General features: G+C 42.2%; 2 protein-coding genes across 10 annotated transcripts; both read left to right on the forward strand.

Annotated features, from left to right (window-relative positions):
* Nucleotides 1–11,111: 11,111 nt before the first annotated feature.
* LOC136504783 (uncharacterized) lies at nucleotides 11,112–13,928 on the forward strand. Of its 4 annotated transcripts, none has more exons than XM_066499781.1 (5): nucleotides 11,112–11,456; nucleotides 12,194–12,502; nucleotides 12,585–13,335; nucleotides 13,500–13,582; nucleotides 13,668–13,928. In XM_066499781.1, exons 2-4 carry the CDS (start codon nucleotides 12,194–12,196, stop codon nucleotides 13,562–13,564), a joined length of 1,125 nt encoding a protein of 374 aa, XP_066355878.1. In that variant the 5' UTR covers nucleotides 11,112–11,456; the 3' UTR covers nucleotides 13,565–13,582; nucleotides 13,668–13,928. The 4 variants fall into 4 exon arrangements, with proteins under 4 accessions (XP_066355878.1, XP_066355879.1, XP_066355880.1 ...); XM_066499782.1 differs by having other exon boundaries at nucleotides 13,671–13,928; XM_066499783.1 differs by lacking the exon at nucleotides 13,500–13,582.
* A 4,465-nt stretch (nucleotides 13,929–18,393) lies between these two features.
* Nucleotides 18,394–22,839, forward strand: LOC136504785 (uncharacterized protein ycf45-like). Of its 6 annotated transcripts, none has more exons than XR_010770983.1 (11): nucleotides 18,394–18,644; nucleotides 18,886–18,948; nucleotides 19,074–19,151; nucleotides 19,619–19,839; nucleotides 20,141–20,213; nucleotides 20,343–20,627; nucleotides 20,919–21,062; nucleotides 21,674–21,724; nucleotides 22,042–22,218; nucleotides 22,317–22,366; nucleotides 22,454–22,839. XR_010770983.1 is itself a non-coding variant. In XM_066499787.1 (9 exons), exons 1-9 carry the CDS (start codon nucleotides 18,474–18,476, stop codon nucleotides 22,111–22,113), a joined length of 1,158 nt encoding a protein of 385 aa, XP_066355884.1. In that variant the 5' UTR covers nucleotides 18,394–18,473; the 3' UTR covers nucleotides 22,114–22,839. The 6 variants fall into 6 exon arrangements, 1 of the variants encoding a protein (XP_066355884.1); XR_010770985.1 differs by having other exon boundaries at nucleotides 22,503–22,839; XR_010770981.1 differs by having other exon boundaries at nucleotides 22,541–22,839.
* The last annotated feature ends 506 nt before the right edge of the window (nucleotides 22,840–23,345 follow it).

Raw genomic sequence — 23,345 nt, forward strand, 5'->3', positions numbered from 1 at the left:
GTACAGCGTTCGATCGAGTCCACAGAGGTTCCAGAGCGGCGCTAGTGCGACCGGACGCGTCCGATCGAGTGAGATCGGACTCAGCCCAGAGTCCGATCAACGTGCGTGCTCTAACGATCGGAACAACCGGACATGTCTGGTCAGGACATCAGCAGCGTCCGGTCAGTAGCAGAAAGCTGGGTTTCGCCCCAATAGCTACTTTCTTGGTAGGGCTTATAAATAGACCCCCCCAACCAGCCATTTGAGATGTGGAGAAGTGAGGAAACATAGCAAGGGTGCTGATACACCATTTTAGTGATCTCTATTTACATAGTGCTTAGTGATTCATTTGGTGATTAGCGTATGTGCTTTGCGAAGTGCTTAGATTGATTAGACCACCGCTTATGTGCTTACTCTAGGTTTAGGCCTAGTGTTTAGTGAGGTTTGCACACCACTTATCACTCAGTGCTTGTGCGCACCATTGTTGTACATCGGAGGGGCTTATAGTCTTACGAGATCACACCAACCGCGTTTGTGGTGTGGCCACCACCATGTACCGAAGGGAACAAGGTCCGCGGCGTTTCGTCCAAAAGCTTGATAGTGAAGACGGCGGGGAGCATCTGGTAGAGGCTTGCCGAAAGGCATGTCAGAGACCCACTTGCGCGTGGGGAAGGCCCGAGGCTATCCATGGAGTTACCCGACCAGTAGCTTGGCCCTTACGAGGGATTTCTTGCGAGGGGCTCCAACGAGGACTAGGGAGAAACTTGTGCGCTTCTCGATACCTCAATAAAAATACTGGAGTCATCGATAGAAGTTTGTATATCTCTACCTTACTCTTTAGCTTCCGCATTTACATTGCAATCTTGGTGTGTGCTTTACTTTTCTAGCTTAGTGATAGGCTAGTTGATAGGTTTGGAACCTAGGTTGCATTAGTCCTTTATAGTAGAGATAGCAACACACCTAGCAAAACCATAGTTGCACATTTAGATAGATTGCTTTACTGCATAGGTTTTGACTAGGTGAAATTAGAGGCCTTAGTTTAGAGTTAGAATTTTAAGTTGTCTAATTCACCCCCCCTCTTTTAGGCGTCACGGTCCCTTACACATATCTTGAGCTAGGAGTGTCCAAATGAGGTGATCCAAATTTTGTTGGTTTCATGATGAAGTGTACTATTTGGCAAAAATATAAAACTTACTGTTTGGGTAGTTTTCTAAGGGAATTAAATTGAGTTATTTAAATGCTTTTAAAATAGATTTTATCTTGTAAAATGCATAACTTAAGCTAGAGAGATGCAAAAATTGTGATTCTAATTTTGTTTGTCTTGTGCTAACATGCTATAGCCAGAAAAAATACTAAACCTATAGTAGGCATACTTGAAACATGGTCTTGCTATTTAATCTTGATTAATTGCTAGTTTTGGTGAAATTAATTGGGGTAAAAATACATAACTTATGATCATGAAAATCTTTAAACAATGTTCTTGTGCTAGGATGAAAGTAAGAAAAATATGAAATCTATTGTTTGACACTTTTCGCTAGGCTAAACTATTCTTGCTATTATAAGCCTATGCAACTTGCCATTTTTGTAGAAGTTGCTATACTTATCCAAATGGTATAAAATTTGTATAGTAGACTATTGGAGTCATATGTAGGCTACTGTAAATTTCTCAGGATTTATTGTGCATTAGAAATGTTTATCCTTTAAATCACCCTATTATATAAGGAAAATAATAAATGAATATAAATAAATTCATTGGGCTTAACCATGATGTTTTCTAAGGTGCTTGTGATGCATATGATCTGTTGTTGTTAGTAGTGGTGCTCAGAAATAATTGGGTACAGGCAACTAGTTAATTAGGGCTCTATAATTCAATCAGATGACTGCAGGTATAGCTTTTGTTGTCATGGTGTTTTCACCATGAAAATGGTGTTTACTAGAAAACTTGTTAATAACAAAGTTGTATATAACTTACTCATCTGTCTTGTTCTAAAATTTCATAGTCATAGGCCTAATGGTTTGAGAGTTATAGCTCGTAGAAATCTACAGTCATATTTGCTTATTCTCTGAACAGATCTAAAATATTTAACTATTTGACCTGGCTACTATTGAATTACCTTAAGATGATTATAATAAAGTTGTATACAGTTTTATAAGATTTCCATAAAGCCCACAATCATATTGTTTGAATGGGTAAAACTCTAGTTATGGTCAAAACAAGTAGCTGCTATCTTGTAGTCCAGAAAATGTTTTAAATAGATGTTTGTTTAGTTACTAGAGAGGAGATATGCACCTACTCAGTAAAATACAATTAATCTTGCTATCACCTTAGTACCTTGTTGTTAAGGACATTTGTGTTTATGCATCATACCATATCATTCATATCATTACATGTGCATTGTTGTATCTTATTTTGCGCTCATGCATATAGGATCGCTAGAAGGAATCACACTCTTGGAGTTCAAGGCAGAGGAGGAGGAGAATCAAGAGACACCATAGCCATTAGCTCCCAAAGGCAAGGAGTAGGCTCCTGAGGAATTACCAGAGTGTCTTGATCATAGGCCTATCTCTTTTCTGAAAGGCAAGCCCCGGAGCATTCTAAGCCTCCTATGTTTTTATAAATATCACTTGAGTCATTTATATTTGATACATTAGCTTATAGGAGTTGATTGGAAACACTTGATGCATAGAACTACCTTATCTAGAAATATGCCTTAAAACCTATGTAGGTCTAGGATCGAACATATGCTTAGCCATGCTTAGCTCGGTAGAAGTTGGGTGATTTCCTGTCACCTACGAGATATAGGTGGATACTGGAGCACGGTTGGCTATATTTGCTATCGTGGAAAATAACCATGGGTTGTTATATAAGTGGAGATCAGGCGGGATTGTATATGCAAATGGTGTTGGGTTGGATATATTGATCCCATCCATGTCGATTAAGGATCATACCATTATTGGCACTTCTGTCGAGATTGAACACACGCCTCTCACTTAGCTGATCGGATAACTCGTTCTGACCGCAAAGCCGAGTAGCTCAACTCAGGATGGGCCTCATTCTATTAAAGTGCGCACACTAGAGGTAGTAAGGATGTGCAGAGAGCCAGATGTGAGCCCAAGGGTAGGGTAGTCCTGATCATCCTGGCAACTGGTAGAATCCCTTATTGTATGACACTGATCGAACCCACGAAATATGTACCTGAGTTGTACCAAAGGTGACGTAAGGCTACCATGGCTGGTAGACCTAGGTTTGTGTTAGGAATACTGTCCAGCTGGTTGCAACCGATTTGAATCGCCGTCTCTCCCAGATAGTGAGAAATTTGACTAGCTCCAACATCGTAGTAACTGGACTATGGAATAGGATGGTTATGATGAACATGGAAATATTACACCGGCTATGGTTACTATTAAGATGCTACTAAATGATATACCACATGTTTGGCATAGGATAATTGCTGATCTAGAGGTGAATAGCTATAATTAACTTGGTACCCGAATTATAAAATGTATAGTTGAACTGGTGGTTTTTTTATGCAAAATGTTGTCAAGCTAGCTCCACTTATAAAGCCTTACATGATCCTTGGAGTCACTTATCTTTGGTTTATGACGGGTAAGTCTAGTTGAGTACCTTCTTGTACTCAGGGCTTATTTTCCACTTGTTGCAGATAGCACAGTATACCACGGGTATTGTAAGAACTGCTTCTCTCCCACCGTGGATGAGGAGTAAGGCATGGGCAAGGCACTTCTATATATCTAATCTATGATGCTTTTGCGTGGAAAATAACCATGGGTTGTTATATAAGTGGAGATCAGGCGGGATTGTATATGCAAATGGTGTTGGGTTGGATATATTGATCCCATCCGTGTCGATTAAGGATCATACCATTATTGGCACTTCTGTCGAGATTGAACACACGCCTCTCACTTAGCTGATCGGATAACTCATTCTGACCACAAAGCCGAGTAGCTCAACTCAGGATGGGCCTCATTCTATTAAAGTGCGCACACTAGAGGTAGTAAGGATGTGCAGAGAGCTAGATGTGAGCCCAAGGGTAGGGTAGTCCTGATCATCCTAGCAACTGGTAGAATCCCTGATTGTATGACACTGATCGAACCCACAAAATATGTACCTGAGTTATACCAAAGGTGACCTAAGGCTACCGTGGCTGGTAGACCTGGGTTTGTGTTAGGAATACTGTCCAGCTGGTTGCAACCGATTTGAATCGTCGTCTCTCCCAGATAGTGAGAAATTTGACTAGCTCCAACATCGTAGTAACTGGACTATGGAATAGGATGGTTATGATGAACATGGAAATATTACACCAGCTATGGTTACTATTAAGATGCTACTAAATGATATACCACATGTTTGGCATAGGATAATTGCTGATCTAGAGGTGAATAGCTATAATTAACTTGGTACCCGAATTATAAAATGTATAGTTGAACTGGTGGTTTTTTTATGCAAAATGTTATCAAGCTAGCTCCACTTATAAAGCCTTACATGATCCTTGGAGTCACTTATCTTTGGTTTATGACGGGTAAGTCTAGTTGAGTACCTTCTTGTACTCAGGGCTTATTTTCCACTTGTTGCAGATAGCACAGTATACCACGGGTATTGTAAGAACTGCTTCTCTCCCACCGTGGATGAGGAGTAAGGCATGGGCAAGGCACTTCTATATATCTAATCTATGATGCTTTTGTGGGATGTGATCATAGACTGAGAAGTATTTGAACAATGGTGTGAGATATTAGTTTAAAAACTATCTTTGCTTCCGCTACTACTTTATTTGAACTTGGTTTGTAATAACTTTAATTGTACTCTGATGTATGGTAATGTATTTGTGAACTCTATGTAATATGTGGCATGTATGTTGAATCATGTACGATCTTGGTTGTATGTTGACGATGAATCGAGACCCTTCGTGGTACTCGATGGACTACCAGGTTTATATGGACTCTAGTATGAAAGTGCGACTGCTTCGTGGGCTGCAATTGTACTTGTGCTCTTATAAACTGGACGGTTCTATCACAGATGTGACCTAGGTATTCCCTACGAGAGGTACCTATGGTGGGTACATGTGTGAGGAGTATATTCCGAGGAGGCGACTCTTCAGAATGGAGGTGCCATTGAGGCACGGGGTGTTGGTTATCTCCTTTGAGAAGATGTCCTATATGGTCCCCCTAAGGACTGGTATGTCAAGAGAACCGGATCATAGGACCCTACATGCACGCCACTCGTCCCTAAATGGGCGGGGGATGGATGTTGACTAGCTAGGACGGTGCCACTACTAATAGGTTGTTAGCAGATAGTGTAGGGAGGTATGGACATGGGACCCACACCCTCCTAAGATAACGTAGTGACCTCTAGAGGCCCGGTACTATGTCTCAGTCTTAACATGCCGGTGGACTCTAGGGTGGCCCAGGGCTGAGTGGTAGGGTGGCATCGCATTGGTTGGAAGGTAGCTCGGTATCAGCCTAGGCGGGGCACCATCGATGATGGAGATCTTGTGGTTCTAGGTGTACAAGCTCTATAGAGTTGATCGATCTATACGTATAGCCGAGTCCTTAGATATAGACATTCCTATGACCTACGCTTCCCTTGATTAGTGAGTGGAGTCCTTTCTCCTTCTTTCCCCTGGGTTTGGTGTTGATTTCTGGCTTTGGTAGTTGAGGCAAGGCATGAGAGGGAGTCATCCTTGCTACCTAGAGAGTGAGAGTGTGGTGAGATGTGTGTGATGGGATGGGTGAATGTGTGTGGATGAGATGGGTTAAAACTTGATGAGCTATTATAAAATATTGATGAACTTGTATAGGAAAACTACAGCTATAAATAGGTCTTTTACTCTACCCTTACATTCCACTTACCACAAAGCAAACACAAAGCATAGGGTGGGAGCCAGTGGCCAGTACAAATCATACTGAAAGATTTTTGGCAGGTTTTGGATGTAATCTACGATGACAGTGGAGATTAGGAGGATTAGATGGTCTCATTTCTATGCTCAAGTTTGGTTGAGGAGATAAAGTCTATGCCCGCTGATGCTCTACACTTACTCTGATGATTGCTCGTGAAGGAGGAGCCTTCACTCGCTATGGCGCTAAATCTACTCTGATATTGTTCTATGTGCATCTTCGCTAGTATACATTGTACTTAGGTGTGTTACCAAGTGTCGCAATACCTTGTAAACTTGTAATTCCACGATGTGTAAACTGTGGTATCAACTGAATAATGATAATGTGATAGCTTGGTCTTCCTAGACTATCACATTATGATGTAATCTATGGATTTCTCTTCGAGGAAATCGTGGATCATTTCACCAACCTTGAAGATGGAGAAGTGCATGTAGTTGGGAAATAACTCATGCTCACTTTACCGCTAGAAGACCAAACAGTCATGGAGGGCCGGCGGTCATAACACGTATCCCAGTTGGCTCGGCTTTTTATACGGCTGAGAAAATACCACTGCCGCTTCTGTTGTTTACCCATTGGTGGTAGAAGTTTCAACTGCTGGTTTCCTTCCTTAGGAGGCCTCGCTATCAGTCCAATCGGTGGTGGAAGCATGACACAGATGCTTCTATTGCTACGACAGTGAAAGTGGCGATAGTGATAAGTCAATCTGTAGTAGTGTCTTCTTCTTTGTTTATTAGTGATACGCCAGCCATCTTGATAGTCGAGGAAGGAACGTTATTGGAATTTGCATGAAAACTTCATCTCTGATGACTTAGGGATGTCTTCTTGTGCCCATGATTGTTCATGATTCCATGAGACACCGTTGACAGACCACCACTGATTGATGATATTTTGTTGACACGAGATTGCATGCCATGATGTAGTGGCATCTTGTTGTCCTGGTTCTTGCTGTCGACGTGTGAATTAGTGTCTCCGAAGATGATGGGAGCAGACGTATTCTGGATAATACAAGGTGGGTTGCATCATGCTTCTCATTAGCATCCAAGCTTGAGTCTTGGGGAAGCTTAATGCTAGGTTGTCTTTTGATGTTGCTCTTAGCCTGTCGATTTGTTCATCCACTTTCATAGCTGTAGGGGTGGTTTGGTAGGTTCATACCAAACCTTGAACAGGCATAGCTTATATTTATTCTTTCTATAAAATGTTAATGGGCACATACCCGAGGGAATATAATAAATTTAAAACACTGGTTCTTGTCCATAACTTCTATAATTTTTCTCTATGCTAATGAAAGGATGGTTTTAGAATTACTTTAGCATAGATTTTGTTCTTGTAGCAAATTTTATGTGGTTGCTGCATTCTAACATGGTTCAAGGCATAGGTAACTTGTAACAAAAGATAAGTGAATAAACTTTTGATACTCATAGTTATTTCTTTTATGAAGAATGAGCTGGGTCTTCTTTGTGCAAAGTTATTGGAGTTCATCACATGCCTTGATTCATCTTTGATGTGAATTTATCTCTTGACTTACCCCGATTGAATTTGAGAGTTCCCTGTAGGGGAGTCCAACAAAAATAACCAGTGTCCACTAAAGTAATTTTTAGTTCAATAACCAAACTAGACTCCATGCCTAATTTGATTAAGAAAGGCAATTTAACCTAAGCACCACGCTTAATTTAAAAAGCCTTTAGAAATATGTCCAGTACTTCCAAACAAAAACTTACTATAGCAGACAAAGGTAGCATGAAATCACTATATAGATGTACTTAAATGGAGATGAAAGAACATGATTACGGCGATGAATTTTTTTTACTAATCATGAGCCTTCAGGTGCTCATATTTTTTTCTTTTTTTCATAAAGATGCAAGTGGGATGGATATATGAAAGGAACTAAACATGTTATGGATTTGATATGAGAAAATTTCAAACTAAATGGAATGGATGCATGGATTATTCCAACTAAACATGCAGTGGAATGCAAGAAATTAAAAGATAACTACTCATCAAGTTTAGAGTCCATGAGTAAGACTTTCTCACCTTTCTTGATCATATTTACCATGACTCACATGATGGAATTTATGAGTAGTGCAGCATCTGTATTCATCACTTGAGATGTGATTTGAATTCCTGTGATGTCGACCTTTTTTCTCCAATCTACACATGGTTAGAATAATATATATATATATATATATATATATATATATATATATATATATATATATATATATATATATATATATATATATATATATATATATATATATATATATAAACTTGTGAGATGGCAGGGTTCCAATGTTGATGGATCTTGAATGTTCAGGCACCCTAGCGTTCTTCAATGTTTCTTCTTTTCTTATGGAAGCTTGCCGGAAGGTTGAAACAGCGTCTGATGTCCTGTTTTATTCCACAATTCAACAGAACAGGGGTAATCCTACTAAAGCTAGTGGTATGTTAATGATCTAAATCTTTACGTCAATTGTTTTCCCAACAACGGCGCCAAAATGCTCGTTGGTATTTATTAACGCAAATATAATATGAAGGATTCCGCAAGCGTAAAGAATATCATTGTAGCATTTTACTAGGAGAATTCTAGGTATCGTTATTTATATTTTACCACAGAAAAAGAATGGAGTAAAGATTTATTGGATAACAAAAGAATGTCTACTAATCAACATACCAGCATAGCTAAAGCAGGGGTGAATATAATGATAGGAATAAAGCATAATAACACTCAGGGGATAGATCACTAATATAATGTAAACTAGTCAACTCAGGAAAACAAAAGGTGAGGTTTATTCCTATGATATTCTTATTATAGGATCAAAGTATATATATATCCAACTATAGTTAAGACTAACTCTACTCTTGTGCACTTCAGGACGCCACTTAGACAGTAGAGCACCGTAAAAGGATAACTCTATTGACGTGACTACGATCCTATAATTTAAGAACCTACTCAATTCGGTATGGACTACGAATGATAGATGGGGCTGTCACCTCCCACTGCTACCATACAATCAGAGAATAGGGTGTACTCACAGGCGAAGCATCGTATAAGCACCATGCTTACACGTGTGCTTGGCTACTCAGCCTAACTATGATAAACTAGCAGGCTAAGCATTCTATGAACCCACACACAATAGTAATGATAACCTCAACTAAGCAAGATACATATTAAAAGTAAGTATAGCCATATAGATGAGAATATGATAAATTAGTAATAAGTCGTATAAGATATAGAAGTGAAGATACAAGGCTTTGCCGAGCCTCCAAGACTAGATCCGGAACTTGAGCATGAGCCCAACTCAACCCTCACTCTCGAGCTATTAATCTACTACATTGGAGAGCCCTATACCTAATCCTCCTGGTGTGTGTTGATCTGAATGAGAGATATGAATTAGGGTTTCCTAGATGGCTCTAGGGAGGGGGGTAGGGGCTGCTATATAAAGGGAGTAGCGTCAATTCTAGACCCTTGGATAAAACTAACTTAAAAGGACAGTGTAGATGTAATCTAGGAGGTAGTGGAGAACCGACATACGAAGGAGAGCCTAACAGGTGGGGCCCACTGGCTGGCTAGCCTAGGGGTGGGGCCAGCCGGCCCCCCTGTCAGTGTCTCGGCTTGATCTTCGGTGGGTTGCCTTCTGGATGGTTCTAGAGTCTTCCAATGTCGGTTTCGTAGCAGATAAACGTGATTTGCTCTGATGAATAGGTCCACCATGCCAGTTTTCTGATTAAATCCTCCTACAAACATAGATTCACCAAAACTTGTAAAATTTATTAGTTTAAACCCCTAGACCTATGTTTGGTGATGGAATTAAGTACAAATGCAGGATATGTGACGGTTTATGATTGATGTTAATGACATGGTTGTGGCCCACGTCTTAGTGCATGATAGGAGTAAAATGAGGGGGTACAAATGTCTTTTGTCAAGAGAAACCAAACTTTAGACCACTTTATCTTAGATTTATGGTCTAATGCTCTAATGGGTTTTTAGGAGGAGGGGCTAAATTTAGATCTAACTTTAGACCACTCTAGATTTAAACTATCGTGTTATTTTGTTCGTTCATCAGTAATGTAAATGTAAATGAAATTAGTTCAAATTGTCTATCTTGCCATAAAATCCACAGGTTTAATTCATTTCTGTTTGCGTTTCTAACCTGACCACCAAATAGCTCGTTTATTTAGCGATAATGCTAGCACACGGGCGTCCGTCTAGGCGTGTTTCATTCGGATGGCTCGCTCTCGGGCCTACCCAACGATCGGTTCGCTCCACCCTCAGTACGACGCGGTTTCTCTGAAAAATAAAAAACACAATGATATTTTCTTTTCCCACTGCCGCACGCATGCGACCACCATGGGCGCATCCACCGTGCCGCCCGCCTGCCGCTGGCCTTCTCCAACCGCGGCCTTGCTGTTCGGACGCCGTGCACCCACTACGCCTCGCTGCTGCTGCGCACTCATCCCGTGCCGCTCGCTCCCGCTCGTCGTGCTCGCCCATCCTGCCTCGCTCGTTCCCACGCCGTTGCACGCGCCGCCCGCTTGACGTAGCCAAGCCCACTGCTGCTAGCGGTGGTGGTGCTTGCGCGGCACCGACTCCGACCCTGACCGCTAGAATCGTTTGGTCCCGGGCTCCCTAATGTTACAAGCACATATTTCAAGTGTTTCAGATGTTTTGTTGGTATGTTTCAAGTGTTTTATGTGGATGTTGCAAAAGTAGATTGGAATGTTGCATATGTTGTAATTATTGTACACGTATGTTGCAAGTGTCTGTTCCCAATATTTTATCTGTTTTGTAGACGTATGTTGCAAGTGTGTTTATCTGTATGTTGCATATGTTTAACACATATGTTGCAAGTGTTTTTTCTCGATGTTGCATATGCTTGCAATTGTTTTCATGTGTTTTTGCATTTGTTTCATGCGCATATTTTGAATGTTTTAGCTATTTCGTATGTACATTGTAATTTATTTTATTTGAATATTTTAAAAGTAAATTGAAGGTGTTATGTATGTACCATGTGAGCCATCCGCCGCAGCTTAGTGCTGTAGTGCTCATTTAGTGGCTAAAGATTAGAGCAGGGATCAAACATGTCTTGGCTCCTTATCTCCGTGGCATGTGAGCCTTAGAGACACAGAACACATACAAGGTCTTTCCACGAGGTTTATCAAAAAAAAAAAGGAGTCTTTCCACGAGGCAAGAAAAAGGGCCGGGCATTGTGACAACTGAGTAACTGACCACTTTTTTTTTTCTCACCCATTCACCGCCTCGCCCCTCCAGCCCTAGCTAATCACTATTCGCTTCCCTTTTCCCCACGCGGCGGCGCGGCGAGGCCACCGACCGGGCGGGGGTTGCTGCCTCTTCTTCTCCCGGCACCCCTGCCCCTGCCCGCCATCCTGCCCCACCGTCCCCCTCCGCCAACCGCGCTCCCTCGCCCACCGAATCCCAGCGCGTCGCCCAGTCGAGCGGGGATTGTTCTTCGATCGCAGCCGCCAAGCTGGTGCTGGGTCGGTGTTGAGCGGAGCGGGAATCAGAACGGAATCGAGTCGAATTCGTCCTCACCTTCTCGTCGTTGCTGGTAAGGAAGCCCTAACGTTGCTTGCTCGGATTGAAATTGTATTCCCTGTTCTACTAAGGCTTCTGCAGTTCCGCCCTTGAATTTTCGGTAGATTCGAGCAATCCAACCAGTCCCGCAATTCCTTGTCAGGATGGGTTATCCGACCCATCGAGCCCCACTAGCTGCAGGACTGGTTCTTGATTTTCAATACATGAATTTCTGGCGCTTGCTGTCAGTCTGGCTGAACGCGCAAGTGAACAGAACGCCTGCATTTTTCTTATCGCACTTGTTGCCTTATCCCCTAATTCCATTAGTGCTCGGTTTAAAGATGTAGCCTACCACATACACTTCCACACACTTCCCTTAAACCTTTCCTGCAATTTGGTTTGTGCAATATTATGTGGGGACAACCTGAAATATCGTTATACTGCAGTCTTGTATGTCCAGGATTGTTGTTTAGGCCCTTTTGCTGTTTCGTAGGTTGGAGCACTAAAATGTTGTAGGTTAAACCTGAAACATCTTTCGAAAGTAGCCTAGTATGGCCACTATCAGTGTCGTTTTAAGTTTTTATACAGCATTGTTGTTTGGCTGCAGCCACTGTCAACTTTCTACAGCAGCGCTAGGATTGACATCTTTTTGGGAGTGACCTCTGTTTGCTGTTGTGTCCTATCTATCACTATGTTCGCTTGCAGAATCGCTCACTTTGCATGTCACAACTTTATGTTGCTGATGCCAGCCAATGTGTGTTATTGGTGCAGATGCCAGAAGCCGAGTGGAACGACGAACGCACTAGGCTTGTCTGTGAACTCTTTGAAGAACAAGTTCGGGCTGGGAACAGGCCAAACACGCATCTGAACAACATTGGTTACCGCCAAGTTGCGGCTAAGTTTCAGCAGAGGACACAGCTTCTCTATACAAAATTGCAGCTTAAGAACAAATGGGACAAGTTTAAGAATGACTACATCACTTGGAAGAAGTTGCTTGTAGTGGGGAAGGGTTTGCCCTGGGACACAGCAAAGGGGACATTTGATGTTGCGGACGAAGAATGGTGGAAGAAGATCAATAAGGTTTGTTATGCGTAAATTAAACCTGTTCCTTATTTTTTACTGTTTGGTCGCGTGACACCCTTTCCTTTTCAATTACTGGTAGGAGCTGCCGGGTGCAAGGAAATTTCGACATGGTGGTCTACTACATGAGGATAAGTTGAAAGTAATGTTCGATTACATCACCAGTAATGGTGTGGATCCTTCACCACCTGCTCCAGAAAGCCCGAAGAATGGGGTGGATCATTCGCCACCGGCCGCAACTGGTTTGCCATCTGCTCCAGACTGCCCCCTCAATGGAGCGGAGCATTCGCCAGTGACTGCACATGGGTTGCCATCTGGTCCAGACAGCCACATGAATGGCACAGATCATTTGCCACTGGCCACACATGATTTGCCACATGTTCAAGAAATCCCCGTGAATGGTGTGAACCTCGATGGATCAGACAACAACACTGAAGATAATCTTGACACTCATCAAGAGCCTGTGTTTCAGTATCCATCAAACAGGAAGAAGATACCGATTCGTTTCAGTGCTGCAAAGAAGAAGAAGAAAAACAAGTCCGAAACTGCTCTGCTCATGCAAGCTCATTTGTACCGCTTAGCTGAGCTGGCTCAGAAAGCACAGCACACTTTCGAAAAGTTCAGCTCCCAAGCTGACTCGGTGCCATGGCCTAGCATCCAGGATGTTATGACACTGGTCCGGGAGTGCGGAGCACGGTGTGGGAGCAATGAGCATTTCATCGCAACTGAACTGTTTGTCAGTAGAGAACAGAGGGAGATGTTCCTGACCATGGAAACGGCCGAGGAACGGTTCCAGTGGCTTAGAAGAAAGTACATCGTCAAGTATTTGTCAGGTACTGCAGGTACCAGTCTGGGTACTAGATAAAGTGATCCTTGGCGATTGCATTAGGGTTTCTCCTAGTCTTTTAGGCTTTAATACCCAACATGACACATTTTGTATTGGATCCTGATATAGCATGCTTTGCATCCTGACAAGTATGGTTGTATGAATGTGTAGCTATCCTCTGGTTTCACCTGTTCCTGTGTAGCAATTATCTTTCGGACGCAAGGAGGGTGAGATAATCCAATATATAATTTCTGGTATAACGGTGGATCTAATGCGCTGTGACTCTTCTTTGTAGCCCTTTTGATGACCCTAATGCGCTGCCTCTGATTTCTTTCGTAGTAGTTTGTCGGCGCCGGATGGGGAGGCATCGTCTTATGCAACGGGATAGTTAACTTGAGCTCCGTGCTGATGAGCATCCATCAAATTGTGTCTTGTGACTGCAAGTTCTTTTTTGGTGCGCTGGTGGATCTTTCCTGGTCTTGCTCATGCTGCATAACTCACTTATAGCTCGAACTATCAATCAACTATTTGATAGATCAATTTGGTGAATGCTAACAATGAACTATTTGAGAGATCAATTTGGTGAATGTTTGGCTGTTATGTATGATGTTAATGAGTACTGACCAATATTTTTGTATAATGTCAAATTATGATAATTGTACGACTGCCATGTGAATTGTATTAATTTTGAGAAATTGGCATGGCCCACGTGTGCTTCAAATTGGGTTTGGCAAAATTGTGTCTCTCAATTAGCTTGGCACAGATTCGGGTCCACTCAAAACAGAATGGGCACCAAAATTGCTGCGGACCAAATGTGACAGCGATTGATTGGGCTCAAATTGAAACAGGCTTTATATGGGTTAAGCCTAATTACCTAGTGTAAAAAACAGCCCACGTTATATGGGTCAACTAGACCAAATTCGTTTTTATGACGTTTATTTTTGTGCCACGTAGCTCTGTTCGCTTCGTTGAAAAGCTAGGCTGAAAAGTATTATTCGCTGATTTGTTGTGAGAGAAAATACTGTACCATGACTGAGGCTGATAAGTTCAAGCGATGTAAATGGACACATGCATGTCGACACCCTATCTGATATGCCATGACGCCTTTAGTGACAGATATTGTCATCAATAACCGGGGCTTGGGTGGCGCGGCTTGCCGGCTAAGATGAGCGCGCAGTCTAATGTATGTTTCATGTTTGAATCGTCGATCACCGTCGCGCTTGGGGACGGCCTCACCGCTCGTTTCTGGACGGACTCATGGCTCCTAGAGGGTCCAATCAAGAAGTTCGCCCCGCTCCTCTTCGCCGCTGCGTCCAGGCGGCGTCACGGCAAATCCGTGCGTGATGCCATCACCAATCGCAGTTGGGTGCACGACGTCCAGGGCATGCTCACCGTTGAGGCGTTATGCGACTACATACATCACCGTCTGGGAAAAGGTTGACGCACTAAAGCTACACCAAGACACATCCGACAGGTTAATTTGGCGCTGGACCCCGGACGGCATGTACACAGTGTCGTCATCCTACTGAGTATTCTTCTACAAACATGACGACGTTGAGGGGAGCAAAGGAACTATGGCAAGCGCGGGGCGCCGCCAAAGTGCAAGTTCTTCTTTTGGCTGTTGCTGCATGACCGGCTCTGGACGGCGGCGAGGAGAAAACGCCATGGCTTGCAAGATAGCGATGAATGTGCGCTATGTAGCCAAGATCCAGAATCAGCAGATCACCTGATTGCCGGTTGTGTCTTCGCTAGAGAAGTATGGTTCAGAGTCCTCGCGCCGTTGGGCCTCGGTAACTTGGCACCCACCCCGGACACTTCAATCACCGATTGGTGGCTTCTCAGCAGGGCACAGTTGGGAGCGCAGCCAAGAAAAGGATTCGACAACCTCTTAACTTTGGGAGCATGGTGCCTACGGAAGGAACGAAATTGGAGAGTTTTTGATGGAGTAGGTCGGTTATACCCAGCGAGGTCACGTCAAAGATCATGGAGGAGGGCAATCTCTGTGTTCAGGCGACACCTCGCCACGCTATGGGCGATGGCGATGACTTGACGTACGGTGGACCTACTCCTTAATGATATACTACCTCCGTCCCAAAAAAAAAATGTAATTCTAACAAAGTGTCACATTTTAGTACCTTAAATTTGACCAATTATAAATAAAAAAATATTAATATTTATGATACTAAATAATTACCATTAGATTGATTATGAAATGTATTTTCATAATAAATTCATTTGGAGCCATAAATATAACAACATTAACTAGAAACTTAATCAAACATGTACCACTTTACGTGAAGAGGACTCTTGGAGGGAAACCTTGGTTGATCCACCCTACCCTACTATCTTGTGTCCACAGACTGCCACACACTACAAGGGGTATCTATTCTATTTTGTGGATAAGGATAATAATCAGCAATACCCTGATCCAAAGGGGTTACTCCGCTTCAGCCTCGTTGACGAAACATTTGGTGTCACTCCGTTGCCCCCCTGCCTATATGATATGGTCGAAGATGAAGGTGAACAAGTTTATCTTAATGAGCTTGGCGGGGAGCTATGCGCTACTCTCTTTTTAAAGTGTATGCAACAAGTACTGATATTCATGACAAGTGATGTTCTGAATCCTGATTGGAGTTGTCGTTATGGAATAGATCTGCGAGACAGATTCTATCCATTGGCCTTGCTTGCCAGTGGTAGAATTCTTATGCGAGGAGGTAATCAGGTCATTGTTTGATATGGATGACATAAGGTACCTTGGACCCAATGAAGACATCTTGGGCCATGAATGGCCGGAAAATGTACGCTGGTTTGACATTGCTTCTTACACTGAAAGCCTTGTTCCAGTTACTCCTACGGCAAGCTTACGGGCCTTATAGTGTGTATGCTTGTCAACCTAGTCTGCTTGCCTCGGAGGAGGTATTAATTATCTGGACCTTCAGTGGATCAGTCCAGCGTTTCAATGAAGGACTATGACCAAGATTGCAACTTTGCAAGTGAGCAGCAGCCAGATGACCCTTAATCGACATGTTTCTGACCATCGTATCTCCATTTGTTTTAGAACCTCACAAGTTACAAGTGCTTGCTATGGTCTTGGATGTACTTGTAATATTGCATAGACTATGGCGGGTTTCAGATTATATTTCTATTTCTATTCTATGTGGAACTCTTTCTGTTGGACATGTTACTTTGTTTAATTGTTTCGTTCGTTTGTTGGATTATTCTCTTTCTTGAAACCGTGCATGCATTTCGCACGTCGACGTGGGGCCCGCGCCGCCCCGAAAGTCACCAGCATCGAGAAGAGAGGGAGGAGGTGGCAGATGCTTAGTCGGTGTCGCGAGGAGGAGACACCGAGGTGAGGCAGCAGAAGGCGAGAAGGAAGATGCAACAACCGATCTACTTTCGAAGCATTCAAATGCAACACTTGCAACATACGTCTAAAGGCAGATAAAACACTTGAAACATGCATCTGAAACACTTGCAAAAACACTTGAAAACATTGCAAAAACATATGCAACATCCAGATAAAACACTTGCAAACATATGTGTGAAACATATGCCACATCCAGATAAAGACACTTTCGACATACATCTAAAACTAAAATAAAATATTGGAAACAAAAGCTTGCAATATATGTGTAAAACTGTTGCAACATATGCAACATCTCGATCTACTTTTGAAACATCCATAAGAAACACTTCCAACATGCCTCTAAAATATCTTAAACACTTAAAACAGACGCTTGCATTATGCGCTTTCAAGCGCAACATCTACTTGCTGCTTCGATGAATATGGAGGCTCGTCGACGAGCGGAGCTCGATGCTATGGAGTGGCGCGGAGATTGCCGGTGTGGAGCTCGTCGACGGCACGGACCTCGACAAGGGCGCGGCAGGCGGATGGGGCGTGGCCGCAATGGGAGGCGTGAGTACAGGCGGGATCGGCGCGGGGGAGGGTGAGATTCGTCCCGCGGGTAGGGCCACGCAGCGGGCGCGCGCGGTGCAGGGGAGGGCGGGATCCGTCCCGCGAGTAGGGGCGCACAGTGCGTAGACGCTGCAGAGCGAGCGGGCGATGCAGACGGGGCCGACACGGGCGAGGTCCGTTCCACGAGCGGGCAACTCGGATGGGTCCGTCCGGACGGACGGACGACTGAAGGGGAGCATTACCGATATAAGAATGATTTCTCTTTGATGGATTTAGACCCAGTCCAATGTTTCCTCATCAAAACTCAAAAGGAGGTTAGTTTCGATAAGACAAGGTCTGGGACTTGGGCCCCTGCAATAGAACTCCATACTCAACCGTCAACACACACAAAACTTATACGTAGTAGGGAAGGAGGTCAACAAGGTTTGTTATTCTTAAATCAAACTATTTCAGTTTTTTTCCCTGTCTGGGTGATTTTAGTCGCATGGCACCCTTTCATTTTCATTACTGGTATAGGAGGTGCCGGGTGCAAGGAGGTATCGAAATGGCGGCGTACAACATGAGGATAATGTTCGACTAGATCACCAGTAATGGTGTGGATCCTTCACGTGTTCACCACCTGCTCCAGAAAAGCCCCAAGAATGGTGTGGATCGTTCGCCACCAGCCGTAACTGACGTCCAGTTCGTTTGGCTTATAAGTCGTACTTTTTCAGCCAACGAATAGTATTTTTTCTCTCATAATAAATCAGTCAATAGTATTTTCAGTCATGGCTTATCAGCCAAGCGAACATGGCATGAATCCGAGTCTTTAAGGCTTTGATATTGATATTAATGTCCAAAATGACACATTTTGTACTGGATCCTGATATAGCATGCTTTGCATCCTGACAAGTATGGCTGTAAATGAATGTGTAGCAATTATCGTTCGGGGTGAAATAATAATTGCTGGTATAAATGTGGATTCACTGATCCTCTTGATGAACCTTCTTGTAATGGGCCCAAGTTTTTGGGCCCGTGAGGATTCACCTGAGAAATTGGGCCTATATTTACTTTGTTCAAGCAATTGGGCCCACATTTATTTTGGGGAGAAAAACCGCGCGAAGGGAGAGGCGAAAGGGCAAGCAAAGCGTTATCCATCCCGTCCAGACACGGCACAAGTACAACCGCTCGCTCCCTTCTGCGCGACTGCGCCACCGCCGGCGCCGGCATTAGTAGTTTGCCGCGCGATGGACACGTGCCTCTTCTCGCTTTCCTCAACCCCGAGGCTCCCTCCGGCGCATCCTCTGCTCAGGCGGCGGCGCAGGGGCAGGGCGTGGCCCGGCATCGCTCGCTGCGCCGCTGAGGCTGGCGGCGGATGGGGAGGCATCGTCGAGGACGACCTTTCTGAGCTCCTGCAGGTCGTCGTCCGTCACCCCTTTTGGATCTGCCTTTTCCCCCCTAATCGTACAGACCTTGTATGTTATGCCGTGCTGTGCTAGTAGTAGTAAGTGGAGTTTTGGGAGTACTGAAAAACTTGTCCAAATTAGTAGAGAATTTTGGGCATCATATGAATTCCTATTTGTAGTTGATGTAATTATCTCTGCCTCTTCAGCTACAACTAGATCGATTGATCAAAGGGTATTAATCTTCCTTTTGCAGATTCTTCCGAGAGACTTGCGAGATAATCTGCAGAATGAACCTAGAAAGGACCAACTGCTGGAGGTGAGATAGATGTACCTGCCTGACTCCTTCAAGGCTTCAACCATTACAAGCCTCATTCTACTCAGAAATTCATCTGAAAATGTGGTGGTTTCATATGTGATCCCAACTGATGAGTCATCAATTAGGTCATTCTGGATTTGGGGAGACGACCAGAGGCACGTTTCCTTGGTGACTCTGGTGGCCAATATCTACGGGACAGTGAGGTATGTGACAGCCATTCCAGTCTGAACTCTGAAATGCGTAATATTATGTTTGCAGTGATCGTACATACTTTCCTTGTCAATATTGTGGAACCCAATAGTACCTTGAAAAGAAAAGGTAGCAATACAGAGAGATCAGATATGATTACATTGTGGTGTGGTTAGTCTCATCTGTGGAACCCAATAGTACCTTGAAAAGAAAAGGTAGCAATACAGAAAGATCAGATATGATTACATTGTGGTGTGGTTAGTCTCATCATCTTGTCTGTAGTGTAATATTAGAAATTATGTTAGTCTCAAGTCTTCTGCTGGTTGGCTGCTAATTTCTTTCTGCTCATGGATCTTTACAAATGTTTATACTTCACAACCATAGTAAGCCCCTTTTTCTTGATGAGTGCACAACATAATATTGTGAGTACATGCAAAACTGCAACTGTAATTTCCTCCTCTATGGATCTTTTATATCATAGATCTCACAGAAAGAGTTGGAGGATGCTCAGAAGGCTGTAGGAGAGTTTGGAGGTGACAACCGTGCAGGAATTGAAGGTACTTTACATAGGATATCTGCTATAAGGAGCAGGAAAGGAATGGTTGTTGGTTTGACCTGTCGAGTTGGCCGAGCTGTTACCGGGCATGTTGACATGGTCCGTGATCTCCTAAATTACAAAGAAAGTATTCTATTTTTGGGAAGGTACCTCCCCTTGTTCCTTGAATTTCACAATCTTGATTCCATCTTTCATATATCTTTTTCAAATGGTATTTTATATATATAAGCTAGTAGCTAAGTGTTATATGAATACGGACTACATGAAAAATGTTCTATTCAGGAATAGGTATGTGATAATAGGGCAACAGGAGTTGAACATTCTGAATCGCAAAAGAGAGAGAGAGAGAGAGAGAGAGAGAGTTGAATATTCTGTTTTCACTTTGTTTTTCAAATAAATTTCAAAAGTTTATCCGTTCTTCAATATTTTTTTCTTTTCTTCAATCAGGCCTGGGGTAGGCAAGACTACTGTTATGCGTGAGATTGGACGTGTTTTAGCAGATGAATTTCAGAAAAGAGTGGTATGTTAAACAATATTACTTTCTAGTACCTTTCTATTTCTTAAGTTCAAAAAAAAAGTACCTTTCTATTTCCAGTTCAATGTACTTCTTGTACCTTATATATTCTTTTGGTACTGGTGTTTAGGGCAGGTAATTGTGGACACAAGTAATGAGATTGGTGGGGATGGGGATGTTCCTCATTCTGCGATTGGTGGAGCAAGAAGAATGCAAGTACCTGAACCATCAATGCAACATAGGGTGATGATTGAAGCAGTTGAAAACCATATGCCTGAGGTTGTTATTGTAGATGAGATCGGAACTGAAGCAGAAGCACAAGCTTGTCGATCAATTGCAGAAAGGGGTGTTATGCTTATTGGCACTGCCCATGGAGAACGACTTGCAAACATCATTAAGAACCCAACCTTATCTGACTTGGTAATCCTGTCATTATGACATCATCACAATTTTGCAAATAAACAAAATAAAAAATCCACTATACCTGCATAATCTGAACATTGGTAAAAATTGGATCGTTGAGATGAAAAAAAAGTGCTGTTATTCTACAAGGATATCCAAAGTTCTTTTGTTACTTTTGCTTATTGAGAAGAGTAGCTGTCAATATAATAGCATGACAGCTCCCATCTAAAATTTGCTGAAAAGTGATTAAGCTTAAAAGTAATATTATTTACACCAGTTCAGTGAAATTTCTTATCTTCTGGAAAACAGATTGGTGGTGTAGAAACTGTTACTCTTGGAGACGATGAGGCTCGTGCTCGACGAAGTCGGAAAAGTATTCTAGAGAGGAAAGCTCCTCCAACATTCCCTTTCCTTATCGAGATGAGGGAGCGACATTACTGGGTAACACATCGGGTATGTTTATGTTATTTATATGCTAAACAGTCGAAGTATGGTTACAAATATAACTCACCACTTTAACTCAATAAAGTGATGAGGATGCTGGGAAAGTGTGCATTGATATTGCATTTCTTAAATTTAAGATAGTTATCATTATATAAAAAAAAAGATGTACGCATCCTTGTAGAGACACACACCAGAGGTTCTTAGAATACGTGCGCACCCTTGACTAAATAGAGAAAAAAAATTAAGATAATGGTGAGGATGGTACTTGGGAGTCTTTGGAACTGTACTAAGTGTTTGCACACAACTTTGATTCCATTGGTTTTCTCTACTTGTCTGAAGATCCTAGCATTTTCAATTAATAAAAATGATTGCATATTTTGATTGCAATATTGTTCGTTCTTAACTATGGTTATTACCTGGCCTTTGTGATATCATGGTTACTGGATTTAAGATTTTTTCTCCACCACTGTTGCTGTTTTTTTTTTCTTTCACCAACCAATATGAGCTTCAAAGCCTACGATGCAACCTAAATGGAATCTCTCAGAAAATGGTTTGTATTATTTTTGTTGTTGTCCATTTAGGCAGATGCTGACACACAATGCTGATTTTTCTTTGTGCAGACAGAAAGGAGCGTGGATATGCTACTGCATGGCAAGAAGCCACTGGTTGAGGTAAACATTCTACAAACCATGTATCATGTTTGAGATGTGTCATATTCAGGGATACTTTTGGTGGTACGAGTAGATAATAATATGATCTATAGAAAAGTTAACTAGGACCGGTCATTTCAGTTCTTTCTGTACCTATATTTCTTGCTTGCTTTACCTGTAAATGTCATTTTGAAGCATGACATATTGACATCTTAAGTCTTAACTACTGCACTAGCCGCTATCTTTATTCGAACTGTGTAATATACAAATGTTGAGCCTATACTCTATGTGGTCCAGTGCAGCTTGCTTAGCAAACCATTAATTTCCAATGGTCACAGGTCAGGAGAAGGGATAATGAGTTTCAGGTTGTAACTGAAAGATGGGCAACATATGATGGCGATGGACTCTGAACTCGAAACCCACTCGTCATAATTGCTTCTATCAAAGCTCATACTGCGGTACTTGAGGTTTCTGTGGACAAGTGTTATCTATACTACCAAGCCTCTTGTTCTGAGGTGGTACAGTACAGACTGATCCTAATCCAAAAAGTTTACAATGTTGTTATCCTGGTGAAGTTACTGACGCCTTCTTCTTAATATATAATGATACCCAGCTCTCCTGTGTGTTCAAGAAAAAAAGAAGTTATTGACACTGCCCATTTTGGTGAGTATGCAATCCCCACCATGATAGATCTTATATCAATGGCATGGCCAATTTTTTAGCTGAATTTGGACATTTTGGTTGAAATAGGTTATACCTAATGTTTGAAGCTTTACTGGCTTTTTTCCCCTTTTTGGAGGAAATTCTGTTTCTGACTTGGATGGAACCTTATCACAGTGGATTGCATGGGTGAACATTTGACTGACAACTATCCCAAGCTTTGCGCCTGTTCTTTCACTGAAGGCAGCCCATGAAGCAATTTTGACATTTACTTATATTAAGATAATGCAGATAACTTCACACTAATTGGATAGAAGGTCCTGCTTATTTCTGTATCAGGTACTTTTTAGCGCTGGAAAGTTGATGTATCAATTTGAATGTATATGTTTTTCATGTAAGAGAAGGAACCTAATGTATGTCAGTGGTTCTAAATTGTATGAGATGTGTACATATATACATATCCTTATTGTTCCTAATATCTACTCATTGACCTTTTCCTTTTTTTTCTATTTTTTCCATTATTTTTTAAAAAAAATTGGTGCACTGAGGTCCTCTATTTTACTATGTATGTGAGTATTCAATGTTTTCTGTATGTGTTCAATTGTGCATGCAATATTCTCAGTTTTGCAAGCGATTTTTATACATTACTGTTCGTTCAAAAAAATTATACATTACTGAGAATCCAAAGTTTTTTGTTCTTACTCAACCCCCAACCCCATCCACCCCCGCGAGAAAAAAGGTATGGTTGAGATGTCTTGTTTTTGGATTTAATAATTTTTTTAGCTCATTGGCCCTGTAATTTTTGTACATTGTCTGACTTGTTTATATGTTCTCTAATTCTTAATTGCACGGTTTTTTTATAAGGGTTCCTACATTTTCTGACTTTTACCAATTTTTTTATTGAAAACATCTTTCCTTTAGTTGTATTGACGCTTGAAGCGCTGTGTACTTTCTTTACCCCTACAACTCTTCATGGTGATGG

The sequence above is a fragment of the Miscanthus floridulus genome, chromosome 14, assembly GCF_019320115.1.
Source record: "Miscanthus floridulus cultivar M001 chromosome 14, ASM1932011v1, whole genome shotgun sequence".
Classification (NCBI taxonomy): domain Eukaryota; kingdom Viridiplantae; phylum Streptophyta; class Magnoliopsida; order Poales; family Poaceae; genus Miscanthus; species Miscanthus floridulus.